Source organism: Schistocerca gregaria, chromosome 2, assembly GCF_023897955.1.
Source record: "Schistocerca gregaria isolate iqSchGreg1 chromosome 2, iqSchGreg1.2, whole genome shotgun sequence".
In the NCBI taxonomy this organism is placed as follows: Eukaryota; Metazoa; Arthropoda; class Insecta; order Orthoptera; family Acrididae; genus Schistocerca; species Schistocerca gregaria.
The window spans coordinates 481,167,970-481,190,866 of record NC_064921.1 but is presented as its reverse complement, the minus strand read 5'-3'; the positions used below and the strand labels follow the sequence as shown (position 1 = coordinate 481,190,866).

Sequence of the window (22,897 nt, the reverse complement as noted above, 5' to 3'; positions counted from 1 at the left end):
TGTTGGAAATGTTGAAAGATGCATTTTAATTTTCGCTCATACGAACCTCGTGAAGTTAACAGTAACATTACCAGTAAATAATTGATGTGGCAAAAACTCGTAGGCGTACGACGCTCCCGTTTCCACCCAATTAAGAACCTGTTTATGCAGAGCAAGGAATCTATCACGCAAAGCTTGAACAAATCTTCACAACGATAATTCTGTTTTAAATATTCTGTTTTCCTCGCAGTGTACTTTGTGTCCATAATTCGTATAGAAAAACATAGCTTCCCAATTCGTCATTATCTAGGTTGAAAGAGCCCCTTTACACAACTAAGTTAAGAAACCCTTTGAATCCTACAAAATACCGGCTTGCTACATATTTGCAACGCTGATGTAAACTTCGACTTCCCGTTAATGACAATTAGAAACCTTCCTCAGTGATTCACTTTACCGGCCGTGATTAGAAGCCAACGGTCCAAACGTTATGCAAGGCGCAGTTCCCCAACAACAGATATAAAAGCGAATGTACCTGCGCGATAAACAACAGTGGAAGATCTGGAACAGCGCTGACTGTCATACATTAATGAAGGTACAGTGATACCGCGTGCCTCCTCTTCTGCGTCTGAGTTAACGTCTATATTAACACCAAGGACGAACTCTGAAGTGCTCTTTTTCACTATCCAAGGACTCGTGTACTAAAAAGATGAAGGATGGTGAAGGACGTGTCTCTGCCCGAGATACCACTGCTTTGACGTGGGACTACACGAAAAAGTCACTGCTGTGGCTAAATGTCCGCCTGCTGTGGGCGTTTGGTGTGTGGCCGTTATCAAACTCCCGGCTCCATTTCGTCACCAAGAGCATACTGTTCCTACTGGCGGTGGGTAATGCCATCGAGAACACTCTCGGTGTCTGGGCGAACCTGGGAGACATGGAGGAAGTAACGTACTCGCTGATGAATGCCTTCACCATAGCGGCCGGGGTCGCTAAAACTGGCCACTTTTTCCTCTTCCAAGGCAGGTACTGTCTCCTCGTGCGCCGCGTCGACGCCATAGTGTCGAGTCAACGCGGCTATTGCGAGAGTGACCCCGAAATGCTGGCCGTGACGAGGCGGTGTCGCAAGATGGCGCTTCGCATGACGGTGGCTGCCTTCACGTACCTGACGGCGCTGTGCCTCATCTGGGCGCTGTCGCCGGTCGTGGTGCACCCAGGAGAGCGCTGGCTGCCGTTCAACCACTTCCCCTTGGAGCCGGCACCGCTTCCACTGTACTACGAGCTGTCGTACGCAGTTCAGAGCGCCTCTTCGCTACTGTACATCCAAGTCAGTTTCGCCGTGGACTTCTTCTTCACGGTGGCGATGATCATCATCACGGAGCAACTTATGATCTTGAACGCACGCCTCGCCCAGCTGCATTTATATTCCGGTGGGGGGAAATTAAGAATAACTGCTACGAGGGTTCTGAGGAAGGTAACAACGGAGGACCGAGACGATATGTACGACGAACTCTGCCTTTGCATTGACACACATCAGGAAATTATGAGGTATCCAGCGATCGAAGGTCTTCAGTAACCGGACAGCTATTAAACTGCATTAATGTTTTGTTAAAATTCTTGTGTTACAGGCTGATATCTTTCCTGGACAGTGTGATGAACCCAATCGTTCTGACGCAGTTCATGCTGAGTGTCATGGCTGCGTGTCTCACTCTGTACCAACAGACGTATGTAAGTGCATGTGCTGTGACACGGGAATTTCCGTGTTCTCCAGATTCCTATTTATCTTTCGCACTGAAACTACCAGCTAAATTTCATACCTATAACCATAATGATTATGGTTCCTATACATACTTTTGGTATAGACAGACTTTTTAATTTTTCCGCATCATGTTTCTAAATTTTTTGGATGCTTCGAGCTGTAGTTTCAAGTATTCAAAAATAAAATATTGAACTCAATTAGAAATCTTAGCACATATTATCAGTCATACTGAGGAAGCTAGCTACCTTATCAGCGTATCTCATTCTTGTGTTATGGCAATTCACAATTTTTCAATGGATAAGCTGAGTCATTACAGCAAAATATTCACAAATAAGGAGGTTACAGTGTTTCTGAATGTTGAACGAATTTTCACATTCCCTTTTCCCATCAAATGTAGGTAAAAGATTGTTGAACATAACGTAGTAAACTAGCGACATTATCAACAGATTTTTCTGAACCTAGAAGTATTATGAATGTCTAACTACCCTTTTTTTTAAATCTATTTTATAATCTGAGTTATAGGGTTAGTATTGCCTTCTGCATTCCTCCATTTCTCCGTTACCAGAATGGATGTTCTTCGACGTTGGCTGTTATGTCTTTCCTTTCTTCTATACATACCTGGTGCTGTATTTTCAAATTAAGGTTTATTGAACTTGTGGTTTGGCATTATGCCATTTTGTTAATGTGACTGTTAAATTCATTTGTCACATGTGCTGGATACTAGGCCGCAGAGTTTTGTCATGGCAGGTTCTCCCAAGAATCACAATAATTTCGAAACAATACCATGTACACCACGTATATTATTATGACATACGTTCCTAAGGATGTAAAGTTCTGTACAAAGTACATGCACGTATCTCATTTTCATCCACTTCATTTTCACTTTCCATAAGGCCTCCCAGTTTATTCATTTTATGTAGAGCTTCCATGTATTCCTTCCAGCTTTCAGCCTACTCTTCCTCGTGCAGTACTGGCATTGTATCTCAGCTCTTGATATTGGTACAATTGTTCCTGTTTCTTTAATTTCTGTATGTAGTATGTGCAGCTTTGCATTTCACCTTTTATTATTTCTGCTTTGCTGTGTTGGATCTTCTGTTAACTTAACTTTTTTTAAATACCTGCATTCCTTCTTGTATGCATGAATTACTACGTTTTACGTACTTTTGCAAATCAAATTTAATGTCTTGTGTGTTATTCAATCATTTCTACCTTGCCTTGTGTTTTCGCCAATTTTTTCTCTGGCGCTCTATTTTATTCCTTTCCTCATCGCAGTTAACCGTTGCCAACGCTTCCTCTAAAACTTACAGCAACAACTTACTTTTTGAATTTATCCAGGTACCGTCTCCTTAACCTCCAGTGGTTTTGAAATTTATTCCGTTTTAATCTGCAGTTTATTCTCCCCTAATTATTCTTTGAATCCACATCAGCTCACAGAAATATCTGACAGTTTAAATCTGGTTCGAAATTTCTGTCTTACCATTCCACTGTCTATCTGCAACTTCCCTGTGTCACGAGGTCCCTTCCACTTCTACAGCTGTGTTTCAAGAGTCGTACATCGAATGTTAGTAATGATTAAATTGTTATCTGCGCAAAATTTTCCCAGTTGGTTTCCACTTTTATTCCTTCTCACGTCTATGTCGCCTTACTATTTTTCCTTCTTTTCCTTTTTCTGCGATCAAATTGCAGTTAGTTAAATTTTGATCTTCCTTTCGATCTTTTCATCATATGCTGGGCTAGAAAGCAGTTATATTTGTCTTATAGCGGTGTCTTGCAGTTTCGCGTGTGTATTGACTATGATCATTTATTGACTATGCAACCATATTTCTTATTCGTTCTTACACCTATGCGACTCAGTGGACCGCTTCGTTACAGTGAACAGATAGAGAAATACTCACAAATTTTATGTAGTTGCCGACATGAAATTTCTTCCATTACAAGTTTACTTAATTCGGAGTGGCTGCCATTTTGAGCAATAGTTGTACATAGTTACACGATTACATTTACAAGGTCACTATAGAAAGTATGAAAATCATTCAATAGTAAGATGTCTGTTTTCTGTCCTGAACAGGAATAAGATATTCATTCAAGTATCTATAGCTTTAATTTTGTATTTGGATTTTCGGCAGAGTCCTGACGGGAATTCAGTGATGAAGAGCGCCTCCTACCTGCCGACTCCTGGCATTGAGGTGTTCGTGTACTGCTGGGGAGCACACAGCATCCGTGAACAGGTAACAACACAGCCACTCCTTCCTATTACATACGTAGCAAATCTGTATAGAAAGTACCTCAGTGGCTTCAGGTACATGTACCTAGATACTTAGAGTGTTCCAAGTAGTAGCTATAACTCAAAATTTGTTGAGATTCAAAGTAATTGGTAAGGGGAAGATAAGAGGTAGCAGTATTTCCCTTATTTTTGTATTCCCACAAGTAATAACAAAATAGTTCACCAACTGAAAATCTTATTTGTGTAAATATTAGAACAACTATGTGTGCAGACTTACCGACAAGTGGGTAGTAGATCCGTAATTCTGATTTCGTAATTATATTACTTCATTTAGAATACTTCGTTTGCTTGTAATTACTGCGCTTAGCTCTTTGTAAGTCGACCTTACTGGAAGAAGTCATGGTAAGGGGGAACAGTCACAACGTACCAAAATAAATGACAATTTCTGTCAGACTGCCTTAGAATTGCATCATGGAATGAGGATACAAAGTTTTGTAGCTTTTCATTACTTGATAGTAGTTCTTCCAAGCACTGTTGTGAGGTGCTTCTATAGAAAAGAAAGAAAATAACAAATGAAATAATCTGTATAAAGGAAACATGAGAGGTAGCCCAGAAGAAAAAGAGTTTGAACATTCATGCATAATTTCAAAATAAAGATTTAAATCTGTAGAAATAAATTTATCTTGTATGTAATACAAATAATATGTATATTTTCTTCAAATGTTGCTTACAAACCCTTTATACAAATGTGTTTTGGTATTCAGATGCTCATCAGAGAACTTTTTGCATATTAATTACACAATGTGAGTCATTTCCATGCTAGTGGTAGGAAAAGAAATATTACTAGCATATCTTGATTTCAATATAATTTTCCTACATTATTCTGTCAACAGGAATTATGCATAGCAAATTTTTGCTTCATTGTCCTATTACAGGGGTGATCTTTTCGACACATTGACAACTAGGTAGTTGAATTGTAAATGATAACTTTTTCTTATGCAGAGTTCAAAGAAATCAATATAATGCCATATTCAGTTAATGTATGGTTGAAGCAGACTAATACTCAAATCAATTTAGTGATGTACATCATTAAGATATCTCTACAGACATCAGTAAAGCTAATTATTGACAAACAGCCAATATATTTTGAAAGTAATTTTCTAATGGTGAACAGATTTACAAGAACACAGACGCAATATCATTACAATTAGATATGTGAACGTAGCCATCGAATTATTCAGGCAGTAGTGTCATAAGGCTTTCCAACACTTTTACACAAGTTACTTAAAATTATAGTAGTTTGTATACTTTTAAGAAATCAACTACAAAAACTCTACAAAATACAGTAATACGAAATAATAACAAAACCATGTACAAGTTGTCAACCACAAAATTCTGAACGGAACATATAAATTATTGTAGTTTCATTTTAAGAAAAATAGTAAATTATGGAGTTCGTTATGAAAAATAAGTTATTTTCATGAAGAAGATGTTTCATAACATAATTACAAGAATTAAAATTGTCACTTCTTCTGGAATTATTATTATTCCATATTCTGTCAGCTATAAATCTTATATTTTGTTATGGTACTTCGACGGAAGAGTATACAACTTATATTATCCCAGAGAAAAAATGAGGCTCTCATTTTTACCTGTGTTGATAGTTGTTGTGTTTCAAACTTGATAATGTCCTAAAGCAAATTTTCAGATTCAGAATTTAAGGTAAAAATAAGTCATGGTAAAATTTTGTCGTTCAGAAAGTTTAGTGACTTTGAAAACTCAAGTCAAACACTGTTTTATCACTAGCTCCTCTTTCTTTTTTCTTTTTTCTATTTTTTTCAAGGATTGCGACTGGCAGATGTCATTGTAAGCATTGTGGCACAAATTTTAGTTATGTTTAACAACTGTTTAGTCTCAGACATCAGTTTCTAAAATAAATTTAGATGGTGTTGATTTCTTCCTCACTCTTGTATTCATGTAGTTACTTATTCACAGAATGATTGCCCATTTACTCAATAGGTACTACCACTATTAAAAAAACCAATGTTAATTTTCTACTTTGTTAGCAGTTGAAGACATTCAAGTGTAAATCAAAATGTTTTTCAGACAATTTGATATTTAGGGGCATTAATGATGAAGAAAATGACTTATATATTTTACTGAGCTTACGAAAATTTTAAATTTATATGGTTCAAACATTATAATCAAGCCCTTCCACAACGTCTTTCTAAGATACCTCATGCATTTCAGTGTCTTTAATGTACAACATACAAAACTCGTTACCCTTAGGGATTACAAGCATATTTCACCCTAGTAGATATGCAGCTAAAGTGGTCTTATATTAAAATAATTTAAACGATTTCCTTTAATTTTCAAACAAATAGTACATATAGTTCAGAGAAACAGTGATGATAACAGAAAGAATATAACAGCAGATTTGATACTTTACAATGTATACACATCAAGTGTGTTGGCTGTGTTTTTCTCTGGGTCTAGCAGTCTTCCTACAGTCACATCACATTACTTACTACCTGCCATTTTGTGCATGGTCGTAACTGCAGAACTAAGTGCGCTACTGCTGACAGTATAGACTATAAAAGTTTTGTGTCCATGTATCGACACGTCAATATCTAACCCACCACCCAGGAGAAAATAAGTATTAATACACTCCTGGAAACTGAAATAAGAACACCGTGAATTCATTGTCCCAGGAAGGGGAATCTTTATTGACACATTCCTGGGGTCAGATACATCACATGATCACACTGACAGAACCACAGGCACATAGACACAGGCAACAGAGCCTGCACAATGTCAGCACTAGTACAGTGTATATCCACCTTTCGCAGCAATGCAGACTGCTATTCTCCCATGGAGACGATCGTAGAGATGCTGGATGTAGTCCTGTGGAGCGGCTTGCCATGCCATTTCCAACTGGCGCCTCAGTTGGACCAGCGTTCGTGCTGGACGTGCAGACCGCGTGAGACGACGCTTCATCCAGTCCCAAACATGCTCAATGGGGGACAGATCCGGAGATCTTGCTGGCCAGGGTAGTTGACTTACACCTTCTAGAGCACGTTGGGTCGCACGGGATACATGCGGACGTGCATTGTCCTGTTGGAACAACAAGTTCCCTTGCCGGTCTAGGAATGGTAGAACGATGGGTTCGATAACGGTTTGGATGTACCGTGCACTATTCAGTGTCCCCTCGACGATCACCAGAGGTGTACGGCCAGTGTAGGAGATCGGTCCCCACACCATGATGCCGGGTGTTGGCCCTGTGTGCCTCGGTCGTATGCAGTCCTGATTGTGGTGCTCACCTGCACGGCGCCAAACACGCATACGACCATCATTGGCACCAAGGCAGAAGCGACTCTCATCGCTGAAGACGACACGTCCACATTCGTCCCTCCATTCACGCCTGTCGCGACACCACTGGAGGCGGGCTGCACGATGTTGGGGCGTGAGCGGAAGACGGCTTAACGGTGTGCGGGACCGTAGCCCAGCTTCATGGAGACGGTTGCGAATGGTCCTCGCCGATACCCTAGGAGCAACAGTGTCCCTAATTTGCTGGGAAGTGGCGGTGCGGTCCCCTACGGCACTGCGTAAGATCCTACGGTCTTGGCGTGCATCCGTGCGTCGCTGCGTTCCGGTCCCAGGTCGACGGGCACGTGCACCTTCCGCCGACCACTGGCGACAACATCGATGTACTGTGGAGACCTCACGCCCCACGTGTTGAGCAATTCGGCCGTACGTCCATCCGGCCTCCCGCATGCCCACTATACGCCCTCGCTCAAAGTCCGTCAACTGCACATACGGTTCACGTCCACGCTGTCGCGGCATGCTACCAGTGTTAAAGACTGCGATGGAGCTCCGTATGCCACGGCAAACTGGCTGACACTGACGGCGGCTGTGCACAAATGCTGCGCAGCTAGCGCCATTCGACGGCCAACACCGCGGTTCCTGGTGTGTCCGCTGTGCCGTGCGTGTGATCATTGCTTGTACAGCCCTCTCGAAGTGTCCGGAGCAAGTATGGTGGGTCTGACACACCGGTGTCAATGTGTTCTTTTTTCCATTTCCAGGAGTGTAGATTGTTCTTGCCACACATACTTCAAGGTACTAACCAACCTAAAAACATACCACTCCTATTATCTATAATTATAAAGCTATAATTGTTAGTCTGAAAATGACTTCCAAACTGAGCAATGTATTACAGTACACCGCTCTCAGTCACTAACAGAAATGTCTGCAGTTATACCTGTTGCGACCTGTGTATAGAAGGAGATGCTGATATAATAGTGATATAGAATCTTAGCAGGATCTAGGCGAGATTGTTTTCATCAGTCTCAAACTAAAATAAAGTAAAAACATGTTTAATGTCACTACATTGTGATATAATAGTGAAACAGAATCTTAGCAAGACTGTGGCGAGATTGTTTCCGACAGTCTCAACTGAAAATAAAGTAAAAACATGTTTTATGTCACCACAACCCAGATGTTAGTGCCCAGAATGCGCTCCAGTGCAGAGTGGAAAATCCATTCCTACGTATCCCCGAGGCTATGATTAGGCTATGTCTCTGTGATGGCCTTTATTCCAGGAGTCTTCGTTCCTTACATTTTACAGGGAACTTGGCTGAAGCTTTGAAAGTAGGACACGAGGTATTGTCGGAAAATTTAGCTGTGAGGAGGATCATGAGTTTTACTTGGGTAGCTCAGTTGGTAGATCTCGCGCGTGAAAGGCAAAGTTATCGAGTTCGAGTCTTTGTCCAGCATATACTTTTAATCTGACGGTAGTTTCAGATATTAATGAACTAAAATAAGAGAAATTATTAAATTACTTAAGCAACTAATATCTCATAGAACTATATTCGTGATTAACGTATTCTCTAGAAGGTTCGTTTTCATCGGATGTAAAATAATCACCTTGGCGGCCTCTTTAAAAAATTAGACGTTTCCATGTTACAGCTACACACTTTATGCATCGTATCATTCAGTTTTCTAAAGAAAAACTCAACAGCCCAAAAGAAGTAATGATCTCTATATTTTATTTGATGAAACCCCTCTTCCTTTTCTGCAGTAACAATAATGTGGCTAATTAATCGATAAATTCCACAGCTTTAACGACATATTTTGCTTACATAACGTAGTAAAACGCTACAAATGAACTGAAAATGGTAATTCCTTACAGAACAGAAAGTAACGTTCTTTTACAAATTTGTTTAACAAGTGATGAACGAGAAAGACTTATTTCAAACAGTAAACGAAGAATTTCTCGTTATTACACGTACTTATCTGTAACTTCGTAGGATACACGAGTATAAAAAATGTTTTACATGAAAATAATATTCTATTAGAAGACGCATCCTACATTATCATGTCATACTGTGTGGATGCTGGATGAAGTAACACTTTCGCTAACTTTTCTGTAGGGAGAAGCTGTGTCGGAGGCGGCATATAGCTGCTCCTGGTTCGATGGCAGCCCTCGCATCAAGCGTGCCCTCCGGATGGTCATGTGCCGAGCACACAAACCGCTGGTCGTCACGGCGGGAAGGCTCTACGCCATCAACAGGGCCACTTTCCTCTCGGTAAGTCGTACATGTCGTCACTATGTGCCAGATGTAACTGTACACCGATAAGCCAAAACATTATGACCACTGCCCATCGCCACGTTGGCTGGAGACTTTTGGCGTTGAGGGAACGTAACGTGGTAACAAAAGTATGTAAACTGAGCAGACACGGACGGGGTATCACCCTACCAAAGATATGATCTCAAATTGGGAAGTGCATTGAGATAAGAGACTTTGACAAAGGGTAGATTATTAGTAAGCAGAACGTTTGAACTAGTGTGTCGCTAACGGCGAAGTCGGTCGAGGGTTCACATACTAGTGAGCATCTACGGAAAAAGGTAGGTGTTAAGTAGTTGGAAGTCCACGATCCTTCACAGAAAGTATGGTTAGTTGGCTTGTCTCCTCTGCAAAGTAGGATGGATGGTGAATTGTGGTATCTTTCCGAAATAGCGCAGTGCTGGTGCATGCATCAGTGTTTCGGACCATGGCGTTAATCTTGTACTGTTTAAAATGGATCTCCACGGCAGACCACCTCTACGTGTTGAGGTATTGACCCATCGACATCATCAGTTACGACTGCAGTGGGAAAGGAACCATCGGGATTCGACCGCCGATCAATGGAAGCGTGTCGGCTCCTCGGGTGAATCATATCTTTCCTACTCCAGGTCGATGGTCGTCTCCACAGACGCCGTCATTAAGATGATCGGAGGCTCAAAACGAGCAGCGCACCACGGACGCTGATTGGTGGAAGTACTATTATACTATGGGAGACGTTAACATGAACTTGCATGGGACATATGGTAGTAATAGAAAAGACGCTGAGCCGACCGTGGTGCCCGAGCGGTTCTAGGCGCTACAGTCGCAAGTCGGCTTCTACTAGTTTCTCCATTCGTCTGTAAATAATTCGTGCTAGTACAGCTGTGGCTTATTAAACTGATTGTTCGGTAATTTTCACATCTGTCAACACCTGCTTTTTCTGGGATTGGAATTATTATATTCTTCTTGAATTCTGAGGGTATTTCGCCTGTCTCATACATCTTGCTCACCAGAGGGTAGAGTTTAGTCAGAACTGGCTCTCCCAAGGACATCAGAAGTTCCAATGGAATGTTGCCTACTCCGGGGGCCTTGTTTCGCTTCAGGTCTTTCAGTGCTCTGTCAAACTCTTCACGCAGTATCGTATCTCCCATTTATTGTTCATCTACATCCTCTTCCATTTCCATAACATTGTCCTCAAGTACATCGCCCTGTATAGACCCTCTATATACTCCTTCCACCTTTCTGCTTTCCCTTCTTTGCTTAGAACTGGGTTTCCATCTGAGCTCTTGATGTTCATGCAAGTGGTTCTCTTATCTCCAAAGGTCTCTTTAATTTTCCTGTAGCAGTATCTATCTTACCCCTTGTGAGATAAGGCTCTACATCCTTACATTCGTCCTATAGCTATCCCTGCTTAGCCATATTGCACTTCCTGTCGATCTAATTTTTGAGACGTTTGTATTCCTTTTCGCCTGCTTCATTTACTGCATTTTTATATTTTCTCCTTTCATCAATTAAATTCAATGTTTCTTCTGTTACCCAAGGATTTCTGCTAGCCCTCGTCTTTTTACCTAGTTGATCCTCGGCTGCCTTCACTACTTCATCCCTCAAAGCTACCCATTCTTCTTCTACTGTATTTCTTTCCGCCATTCCTGTCAATTGTTTCCTTATGCTCTCCCTGAAACTCTGTACAACCTCTGGTTCTTTCAGTTTATCCAGGTCCCATCTCCTTAAATTCTCACCTTTTTGTAGTTTCTTCAGTTTTAATCTACAGGTCATAACCAATAGATTGTGGTCAGAGTCCACATCTATACAAAGGGTTACTTGGTGAATTATTGTTCATAAAGTTATTTGATCGGTTGCTAGTTACCGTGGCTACTGGTGGTGTTAAGTAACACATACTATGTGTGATTCTGAGATAAATAATATACAGAAGGCTCTTTTCTTTCAGCGTGAAGTAGGAAAGAACATCCAGATTGTAACAGTTTCCAATTGTAAGAAAATAGTTGTAGGAGTCGACTGCTGTAGTGCGCTTTTTGCAGGTATAATTTTAAACGCCATATTATCCTTCCCTCTTCTTGTGTTGTCCATCTTCATTAATGGTTCAGACTGCAGGCGATAGTTTCTTGCATTACTTTGGCAAGGTGAAAAGCGTCCTCAACAGACACTTATGTATGTCATAACGTTTGTTGTAAAGATCATTAGGTAATTCAACGTCGCTTCCAGGGCTGAATCATTTCATCAGGACAGGAAAGGAAATGGGGCATGATCAGATTTCAAGAACTATCTTGGCATATTTCAACAGTAAGTCATATAAGCCATAGGAATCACAAATCAGGTCGTAAGAATGTATATTCGAATCCCGAATACGTATGACGATAATTACAAATAGCAAGAAAAAGTCACAGAATGAACAGAACACAGTGGAATTCACAGCTAGAGGGGCGAAAAGAAAATAAATGTCATGCTCGTCAGTTGAACAAACCTTTGGCTTTGGGAGAAAAAAAAACTTGTTTAGAATCCACTTCCATCGTCATCGTATACGTATCTCGGAGATCACTCTCTCGAAGGTTTCTTGCTGAGTTTCTCCGTTTCAGTCTCATTAGGAAATTCGCACACCAAGGGCGATGTTACGGGTTAGAGTGTATCGAAGAGTGAGTATCGACGGTTTGAGGCGATTTCTCGGTGTATTTACTACTTTCGTTACAACTATGTTGGTCCTGGCTTGTGTCCAACTGGTTATGTCCACCAACCTCGTTGTTGACATCTGTGCTGCACCTAATCGTTTTGTACCCGATTCCCTAGCAAAATTATCCACTTAGTCATTAATTAGTTTTTCATCTCTCTGTGTCTTGTTAGTGTGTATTTTAAGGTTCATGGGTTTTGTCGGTACTGATAATGAAAAGATCTCGGTGTTCGTGCTTTAGATAGTAGTAGCGTTATTCTAGGTGTGAGAGATTCATACGTTGTCAGTACAGAAGGTAAAACAGACGACGTGTCATCGATGACGTGTCATCGATATGGATAGAAAAAAAGGTCCACAAATAATTCTGTAACGTCTTTTTAATAGGCATCTGATCCAAACATATGAATGCACACTCAGAGAAACTGAATTGTTTCATCTGCAGAACAGAAAGACACTGAAACCTAAGTTATCAGACTCTTGGTATATAGAAAACAGAGGTGAAAAACTTCGTTTTTCGCCTGTTGATGATTTTTCTGAGCTCGACGATCAATTTAACAATCAAGGATGTTTTTCTTCGGTATTTCAGTAGCTTTGTTGATGATTATTGTGGCTGTGATGTTAATAATATTCTGAGTGTATTCGTACTTGTGCTGTTCCGTTTTATGTTTCTTAAGCGAAGAACGGAAAATGGAATGCTTTCTAGACGAGACCTAAAATGCACTCCGGTGACTCTATAGGACGGAACAGAAACATGATTTAGATCAAGCTTACTTTATTGTCTAACAAAACAGATGAGCTTTACTTAAATTTGCAGTGAAAGTTAAAATAAAAGAGCTGTGATAAATATCTCTGTCGTATCCGTATCGTCATCTATGCTTTGATAATACTTCCATAAGTGGTTGTGTTCATTCCTTAATCCATTAACTGTTTAAAAGAATTTTTGTGTTCTACCAAGATGAATATAGAATGATTTCTTAAAAAAAAGGTATAATACTAAGAAAAATAACCATACTATAGCATAACGTGAATTATCTTAGCCATTTCGCTGGTAACCGCTTTAAAGTAGCACAAGGCTATGACATGCATATCACGGACACTATAATCCACTTTTCTGCGCCTAGGATAAACTTATAATCTACATTATGATGGAAAATTCTCCTGCGAGACTGAGAGTTCACAGACATCCAAAAACCTTCATCAGAAAGGGGATGAATACTGCAACGAGCAAAAAGAGCCAATATTTGCATTAATACGCTGAAGCAGGCCGGAGTGGCCGAGCGGTTCTAGGCGCTACAGTCTGGAACCGCGCGACCGCTACGGTCGCACGCTCGAATCCTGACTCGGGCATGGATGTGTGTGATGTCCTTAGGATAGTTAGGTTTAAGTAGTTCTTAGTTCTAGGGGACTGATGACCTCAGAAGTTAAGCCCCTCAGTGCTCAGAGCCATTTGAACCAATACGCTGAAAGCAACAGATCTACGACCTGATATTACCTTTAATATGCCGCCATTGTTGCTACTAAAAACGCTGTTTTCCAATACTCTGAACAGAATTCGTCATGAGGGAGGAACGTATGTGGGCTTGCAAGGTACACAGGTCCCACTCAGATAAATGTAACCACTAGTTCAATGCCTCGGTAACCATCTTCCCTGAGCGTACGTGCAAGAAGAGGTTCAACGAGGTTGAGGTACTAGTAGGGGTTTGGAGTCATGCCGACACCAGTGCCATGGCGCAAATAGCCCTTTTCATGTCCTCCCATTAAAAATATCGATTGGGTTTAAGCCCGGTGGACTGGATGCCATGGTAGTACGTAAACTCATCTTGGTGCTCTTCTAATAACGCTCATACGTTGCGAGTGTATGACACGTGGTAGTGTTCTGATGGTAGATGCCATCATGCCGAGGAGAAAACGAACTGCATGTAATGGGCATTGTTCTCAGTGGCAGAGGCATATATGTGTTGAACCATTGCGGCTTTACAGAATGATGAGACCACCTAAGGTGTGTTACGAAAATATTCTCCAGACCATAACATTCCCTCCTCCGGCCTGGGTCTTTCCGATGACTGTGTTTTCCTTCAGACGTTTCGCGCCGTACGTGCCAACTACCAGCTGTCATCTGAAAAGACCACCTGTCAGCACTGAATGGACGTCCAGCTGCGGTATTGGCGTGGAAATTTCAACCTATGTCGCCGGTGAACAGGAGTCAGCATGGGTGCATGAACCAGGCGCCTGCTGCGGTGTCCCGTATGCCACAAAGTTCACTGAACGATCGTTGACACTGCTAGTGGTGCCTTAGTTCGCGTTGGTGGTTATCTGTGCGACAGTTGGATGTCTGTTAGCCCGTACACGTCTCCGCAGCCGCCGATCACTCATGTCTTCCATGAGGGGTGGTAAACCACACTTGTCTCGGGGCCAGCTTTGGATAGCGCTGTTTCGGCGTGAACGGTATAGTTAAGGTTCGGCTGCTCGCGAAAAGTTTACAAATTTAACCGTTTCTTTCATTGCAAAGTAGGAAAGAACATTGCGATTGTAACAGTTTCCAAGCGTGAGAAAAACTTTGTAGCAGTCAACTGCTGTAGTGTGCTTCCATATTATCATTCCTCCCTCTTCTTGTGTGGCCCATCCTCATTAATGGTTCAGACTGCAGGCGACAGTGTCTTGCATTACATTGGCAAGGTGAAAGACCACCCTTGGCCCGAAATCCAATGATCATGTCCTTTTGGACAACAGATAAATCGCTCCATTACCGATGCTAGTGCTGCCACCTGTCGTCTGTGAGTGGTTATTACACCTTGACGTTGGACGTAGGCGGTTGTCACTTTAATTTGACTGGACCATGTACTTGTTCCTCTCATTGCACGAGCTAAGGATAGAATAATCGTTCAGTGAGAAAAGTACGTCTTATACGAAGATTAATCATATTATAAGATACTTATCTGAAACTGGAAGTGCTATGAAAGCCGCTGGAGAAAAGTGTGAAGTCTGGAACAGATACTGTAAGCTCACCACATGAAATGTTAGTCACCCCTTTAAAGAGGCCGACTGGCCGCATTGCAGCATTGTGGGTTACATGGAGCTGGTATCAGGAGGTCATGTGACCCTCTAACGCTGACGTAAGGGGTGAAAGTAAGTGGTACATATGGCCGCTCTCTTGTATGGACTCAGCGCAATAAGAGAGACGGACGTGAAGTCGTGGTAGGTGCTATCTTGTTCGGACATCCCCACGACCACACCGTGAATGACGTTGCTACATTTGTTGGTGTATCACAGCGAGCTGTAAAAAGTACAGTTTGTCTACCTTGCAAGGCACCTGATTCGGAGTCACGTAGCACGCCAGGAGAATATAGGAGACGAGCGGTCATGCCTTGTCAGTAACATTCAGTCAAACCTGACAAGGATGCAACGGACATCTGGAATCGGGTGCCTCACAAAATACTTTTGCTCACTGCAGCGCATAAATCAGTATGTCTTCGATGTGACAAGTGGGTTATAGCTAACTGAATACATTAAATGTGGTCCTAAGGAGCACGATTTTGCCTGTTTTCGGAAGATGGCCCAACGAAGGTTTTAACACAAAGTTTGTAAACGATATAGTCCAGTCCACAGAAGGTGCTGTGTATTTTTGGACGTGTTTTTTTTTCACCAGTACTTTGGTCTTCTCATTCAGATTATCGTAAGCGAAGTTTGGTATTCATGTAAACGATCTCCGTGACCTAGTGTTACCCATTTCTCTAACATTGTCATGATGACTATGTATAGTAGTAGGCTTATGTTCCTGGTTTACGAACTCTCAGACACTAGACCTCATTTCTGCTGGAATTATAATGTCGTACTAAACATCTGAGACTATTAGGAACGGCGGTTGAGACATAGCAGACCAGATGCCTGCAGTCTGGTAACCCTACAAAATCTCATCACCATGAGTGGCTTTAGATGTAAATATCATTTCTTTTTCTCGCGAGATTGAGGACATTATCAAGCGCAGATGTGGTGTTTACATGGTGTTAGCGCGGCGTGTCCTGCTGGTGAAAAATGCGGCTGGTTGTCGCAAATCGTGGTAGTTGACTTATAAAACGTGATCTACAAGGAATAATTTTCGGGTTTTGCCAACATCAGTTGCTACTTGTGGAAAGTGCACAAGTTTACTTTATTTTTATCGTATTGTTGGACAAGTATGTCACATAAGAATAACCTTCCTTTGTTATTTAGGAGTACTTTTCGAAGTTGAGTATACTGTATTTTGTATCCTAGCATCTTTGTTAGACTATATCGGTAACTAGATTAAATCATGTGACTTCAAGTCGTTGGGAAACTAATCTAAGGTATCCTACAGAAATGCCAGTGCCATGGCGACCTTAACTGGAAAAGAACGGTTGTTTATACCTGAGAAACGTGCACAATAAGGCGGTAAAGTACTGCTCAGAATCTGGTAAAGTAATTATAATTTCATATATGGTTTAGTATTAATCATTTTACTATAAATTTCTTTCCACAGTCCAGTCATCTGCATCGGTCTTACCTTGTATGAAATTTTTAAGCCGTATGAGATTTTTCTTTTATATACCGTAGTTTCCATTCAGTTACTTGTTCGGCTCCTAGCGAAGTTGATGAAAATATCGGCTACTGTCCTGAGGAGGCAGTCATCGCAGACTTCCCCTGAAGAAACAACGAGAAACTGTAGTTTTATTCCACCTGCTATGGAAACGTGAGTCAATAATCAATATATTCGAATTTCCCTTTCGTTCAGATATATTGTCCCTTTCCGTGGTTTCTTAACTAGGGAACTGTATGCCATGTAGATTGTCATTTATGTGTCAAATACGGCACGACTGTTTCATACTGATACTGTATTACTTTGTATTTCTGTGACTAACGATTTATGTTTCGTTCTGTAACAACGCACTGTTTTTTCATGATGTCTAGTTCTCTGTAGTGTTTGTAATGTATTACAGCTACCACCGTCCTTGAAACATCTGGTAGGCGGTAAGTCTGTCGTAACGTACTACTCTGGTGCCAAAAACTTAAGGAGGAAAGAATCTTTGCATGAAGTGTCACTACTAAGTACATAACTCGACTAAACTTTGGTCATACTTAGAAAGAACTGCTATAGTATGGTACAGTACAGTGCAGTACAGAAGGTAACTGAACGAAATTCGTAATGTGAAGAACAAAACTGTCACTCACAGGCAATAATTACATTGAAGTCGGTGTGATTTATGAAAGTCTCCTAGACATTACATAAGACGCGGCATGATTCTTCCTAGGGTGTGTGATCACCATGGACGGCAGCAGAGCGTGTTCTGCAACGTGCTCCCACGCTGGCCAGAAGGTTGCAAAGTAGTTTTTGTAGTGGGCGTGCCATTCATTGATCAGTGGCCGTTGGTGCGTGTGGAGATGCTGTAATATATTTGCTCAAAGCATTCCACACGTGATCGATGGGATTTAAGTCTGGGAAACTGGCAGGCTAGTCCATTCGTTGATTGTCCTTTTTTTCTAAGAGCTCTTCCACCTGAGCAGCTGCGGTCGCGCATCGTCATCTCAAAAATCAAGTCTTACATAATGCACCCCTGAAAGGAGGCATATGGGCAAGGAGAGCAGTGTCACAATATCGTTGAGTGGTGAGTGTAGCGTCATCAAAGATGTGGAGCTCAGAGCTCATACGCAACATTATACCTACCCACACAATAGCACCTGGACCACCAAAACTATTATGTTCGATAATATTCCTGGGTGTATTACACACCTTCATGCGGCGAGAGATAGCAACATGTAATGCACGCAGCAACATTGTCGAACATTATCGTTTCGGTGTTCCAGATATACTGAAGAGAGGCGTAATGTTGCCTGGGCGGACTGACCTCCACATCTTTGAACTCGGTACACTCGCAGGTCAACGCTATTATGGTCCTGTACTCCTTCGGGGAGTTGTCAACTCCGCTGGTGGAGGAATGGAAATACCAACGACAAGAGCTCTTTAGCATCCTTGCGGCTATGGTGGGAGCACGTTGCAGAGCATGCACGGCCATCCGTGGTGGCTACACGCCCCATTAGAAACCTCGTCCTGCCTTTAGTAATCTCCAGGGAGCCATCAGAAATGCGAAAACTTCTGTGTAATTATTGTATTTGGAAAACTGTCATTTCTGTTCGTCTCACTTCGTAATTCTTTCGGTTAGATTCTTCTATGTATTTTCTACTTCTATAGAGCTATATTACTTTCTGATCATACATCGTGTGAAAGCTACTTTCGTCCTTAAGTTTTGCGTACTGTCAGTAAGTTTTGCACTGTATTATTTCTTTATAACAGTTCAGACAGGTCCTGTGTTCATCACAGTAAGCATCTCATGAAGTACCTACTCATTTCTCGTCGTTTCTCGCTGTACTCGTCGTGATTGATGTTTTAATAATTACCCTACATAAAAGTATAGTTTTTTTGATATCTTGTGAAGACTGTTTACTGTGCAGTTGTAAAACACAGTGTGACTATAGTGTCGATTATTTCTCTTTGTTTCAGTTGGTGAATGCTTCCTATTCCTACTTTGCACTGCTGAGCCGCATCCACAACCGCTAGTAACGGCTACCAGTATCTGCAGCTGGGGAACTGCTTTACTATCTTCTGTATTAACAACGATTAGAGTATTGCTAGTACTTGTACAAAGAAATACATATTTTCGCTTAGGGAGACGTTTATTTGCAAGTGATGTTTCCACAAAAGCATAACATGAGATATGAAGCATCAATAAACAGTTATTAGCCATTGTTATCACTTTATGCTGTAGGTACTGCAACGAGCTGCTGTGTTTTAAGCGTGCCAGCTTGTATGGAATTTTTCCATTCATTATTAGTAATTTTCTAAATGTTGCTTTATGTAGTACATTTTGTACTTTGGCGCTTTGGTACAAAAGATGGAATTTCATCCTTGCTAGTTGACATACTGACGCCCGCATGTTTAAATATAAAGCTAAGGCGTAAATGGATACGTGCAGGAAAGAAATAGGTCATAATAGTTTAGGTGGAAAGGCTTGCTAAGAAGCAGGGAATAAAACTGAAGATGCGTTGCTTGACGGTGAGGATCAGGAAGCATTGTACACTGCTGCATTAGCTGTTTATCAGGAACTGTTGGTCTTCGTGATGGAAAACAACAAGACAAAATAAGCACAGATAAGGCAATGTTCCACAACTATAAACGATATGCCGTTACGTACCTACCAGCTATTTAGTCAAATATAACGTGAAGCTTGGAGCGTATGCTGATTGCTTTAACATGACCGACGGCCGAAATTGTCTTGTAGCATAGAAAAAACAGGTTACAGCTTGCTTGGACCATTCTTTCGTTCTTAGAAAAAAAGTTTCTCAATTTCCTTCATGCAGAAGGAATCATTTTCATATGATTCAATGGTTAATGTTATTTGAAATTCAGAAGGATAAATTATTAAGTTTTAATTTCCTGTTAGCATCGGAGTCTTACAGCGTAAGCTCAGACGTCCATTCAGGGGAACCATCTTGTCGTTCAAACTACATTCGGCAGTTCGCATTTAGAATTTCTGTGGTCTCCTTAAATCGACTTAGGCAAATGTAGAAACTTATACTCTGAAAAAAGGTCAAGGTCGATTTTCTTCCCCCAGTTCGTCCATCCCGAGCTTACGTTTCATCTCTTGTCAGTCGGAACGTTAAAACCTAAACTTTTTATCATATCTACTGAATTTCATTATCTCGAGGTTATCTCTCTGTTAAAAGGAATGATAATATAGTAAATCAATGGGAGAAATTCCATATTAATAAATTTCCGAAAGTTCTTTTTTCTTCTTCTCCTCTTTTAACATTATTGGCATCTAGTTCGCTATCTACATCATGTAGATATATTAGTATTTGTCACCACTAAGTTAAAAGTGAAAACGGAACAACCATACTTGCATTAATGTTGGTGACAAATACTAATATATCTACATGATGTAAATAGCAAACTAGATGCCAATACGACAGTTACGTCTCCACGCACACGAAATGAATATCTGTCATAGTTGAAAGAGACACTATCAACACAACTGAACCTAAAATTCACGCGAATGTTAAATACGAACACGTCCCCATTATGTAAGCCTTAGTATTGAATTCCTGGAACTTTTAGACGTTTACTATATATAGTAAGTAGATAGTATAGAAGTGTTTTTACTTAAGTGTATGGCCCCTGTCAAACACAATATTGAATGCCGCCTCGACGCGATTCGGTCACATGACGCGGTAACGAACGTGCAATAAATAAGTGGAACAGAAACGAGTGGAGAAACGTTCTAGTGACAGCAAGGGCACAAATGGGAAAACCCAGAGACACAAGCAACATTTATCACAATTATCGCCTCTAGATGCTAACAAATTTCTCCATTTAACAACCAGTTTCCGTCCAGACTATCATATGGTTCTTGAAGGCAATTACAGCATCACATTAGGCATTACATCCATATGTATGGATCAAATTAATTATTTTATTATCTGACGTCAGTGATTTTAATTTCGCTTAACATGGTGCTATAAACGCCTTTAAGAACCTGATGGTGGTCTGTCGACCGGAACTGATTGTCAAATAAATAATTTTATCACAGCTCGAAGTGTTAATCACGACAGTTTTCAGATGCATACGAACTGTGGGGCACCACCTGCTGAAAATATGAGCGGGTCTTATGTCCCAGCACCTTGGATCGACTATCCCCAAATGATGAAGGAGGGCACTTTACAATCATTTCATAAATTCCTTCCATCTGATGTCAGGGTCTTTAGCCTACGAGTCACTATCGGGGGAAAGGACGTTCTCCGTTCGTTTGTTGCGCAGTCCACGCAGCCGTTGTTTGCTTCTTTGATTTTGTTTACAGACGAAGTAACATTAAGAAGAGACGGATCACCAACTTTCTCAACCAGGTTTGTGGTTGATCTGAGTCTCACTATAATTACCAATAGCAGCTCAACATTATTGCACATCATGGAAGTATAGGAGATACGAGGGTAGGCATGTATTTTCAATTTAACTTAGTGGTGACACATACTAATATGTCTATATGATATCTCCCTCCAAGTATGTAGAGGCTTCAGCATATTTTAGTCATGCTCTTCACGGGGCACTTCATGTTGTCCACCATAGCAACAGAACAGGTAACGGAAGACCAATTGCACTACCTACACTTCCCCTCGACGTAATTTCTCAACATTAAAGACTATGGGGCGACCTTAAATAAAAGGTTTTTTCAAACTGACGTTTCTTATTCAGAGAAAGGTAATAAATATTTCCAGTGAAAGCCTGTGAAACGTTGTTCCAGCCATAGATATGTCATAGGTCGCAAAGAACCGTGACACCTCGAGTGTTTGCGCGTATAGAGGGAAGCCGAGGATTTTCTGAATTCTGAACAGAACCAGAGTAGATAATAAATTAATCTCTCTCCCTCCATCCCCCCCCCCTTCTCTCTCTCTCTCTCTCTCTCTCTCTCTCTCTCTCTCTCTCTCTCTCTCTCTCTCTCTATCTCCCTCTGTCTCTCTCTCTCTATCACACACACACACACACACACGCACACACGCATACGTACACAATAAATACCAAACCAAACATGTACACCTCAATGCAAACAAAAGTGAAGAATAAACGCAAAGTGACAGTTGACCACACTATACATTGTAACCACACATTCAATACACAGTATAAAGTGGAAATAAAGTGTTGAAGTCAGTGTTGTCAAAATAACGTCAACAATCGGCCATCACGCTGACCGAGTAAATACATCTCCAGGGCGACACATGTGCATTAACTACGTTAGAATGGTAAGTAACATACAGCTATAATTTCACCCCAAGAAACCTGTGCTGTAAAAGTTTTTTCCAACTTGAAAAACTACGAAATAGCAAGCGAAACGTAATGGAGTGGCATACTTGTAAATTCTACATAATTCATCTATTAAAAACAATAAATGAACACTACAAAACATGTACTGCACGCCACTGAAGATGCGACACCAAAGAAGCGAAACGCGTATGACAGAAAACGCTGCCCTTCATTTATTTTCCAACTCTCCTTTTCGAGCTTTTGCCTTTTTGGTGATTCACTAATTTAACTTTTGTTAACAACTATAAAACGAAGGATTCCGGGACATGGTTGTCCATTTTCACTATAGTGTTCAATTGTGACATATCCGTTCTCAAACGTTATAAGGATATTTATAATTCTCCTCGTGTACTCCTATTTCTGCATTTAGCGAAACGTAGCGTCGGGATGCATGTATAAAAACATTCACAAGCAAACAATTATAAATATGTACAAATTATTATTCTCGTAACATTACAAGCCTCTTCAGAAAGTTTTGTCCACCCTCCTTTCAGGTACAGTTCACCACCATCCTCATACCCTGAGTCTTAGACATTGTGTACTCTCCGTTTATGGTCTCCTTTGCAGTCTTTTTGTTTGTTTCTGATCATAAAACTTTTCTGTCCATCTTCCTAATCCTACTTTTTATTAATATTAAAAAGTCGGCTCCTGGTGTACGGCGGTCTTAATAAGCATCTGTTCCACATCTCCATGTACCATTATCATCCTGGACTGCATTTACACAGCACTCTGCATTAAAATAATTGAGCTCCTCATCAGTCCGTCAGTATATCACATTCGTGGGCTACGATTA

The 22,897-nt window shown here is 41.0% G+C and overlaps 1 protein-coding gene across 1 annotated transcript; it reads left to right on the top strand.

Annotated features, from left to right (window-relative positions):
- The first annotated feature begins 685 nt into the window (after positions 1-685).
- Positions 686-18,810, top strand: LOC126335849 (odorant receptor 43a-like). The gene is made up of 5 exons (XM_049999319.1): positions 686-1,521; positions 1,602-1,701; positions 3,859-3,960; positions 9,386-9,541; positions 18,754-18,810. Exons 1-5 carry the CDS (start codon positions 686-688, stop codon positions 18,808-18,810), a joined length of 1,251 nt encoding a protein of 416 aa, XP_049855276.1.
- Positions 18,811-22,897: the final 4,087 nt, after the last annotated feature.

Excerpts from the sequence above, each read along its gene's own strand:
- LOC126335849 (XM_049999319.1), top strand. The coding sequence starts at position 686 with ATGAAGGATGGTGAAGGACGTGTCTCTGCCCGAGATACCACTGCTTTG. Across the intron at positions 1,702-3,858 it reads CTCTGTACCAACAGACGTAT|AGTCCTGACGGGAATTCAGT; the intron begins GTAAGTGCATGT and ends GATTTTCGGCAG. Across the intron at positions 9,542-18,753 it reads ACAGGGCCACTTTCCTCTCG|TTGGTGAATGCTTCCTATTC; the intron begins GTAAGTCGTACA and ends TCTTTGTTTCAG.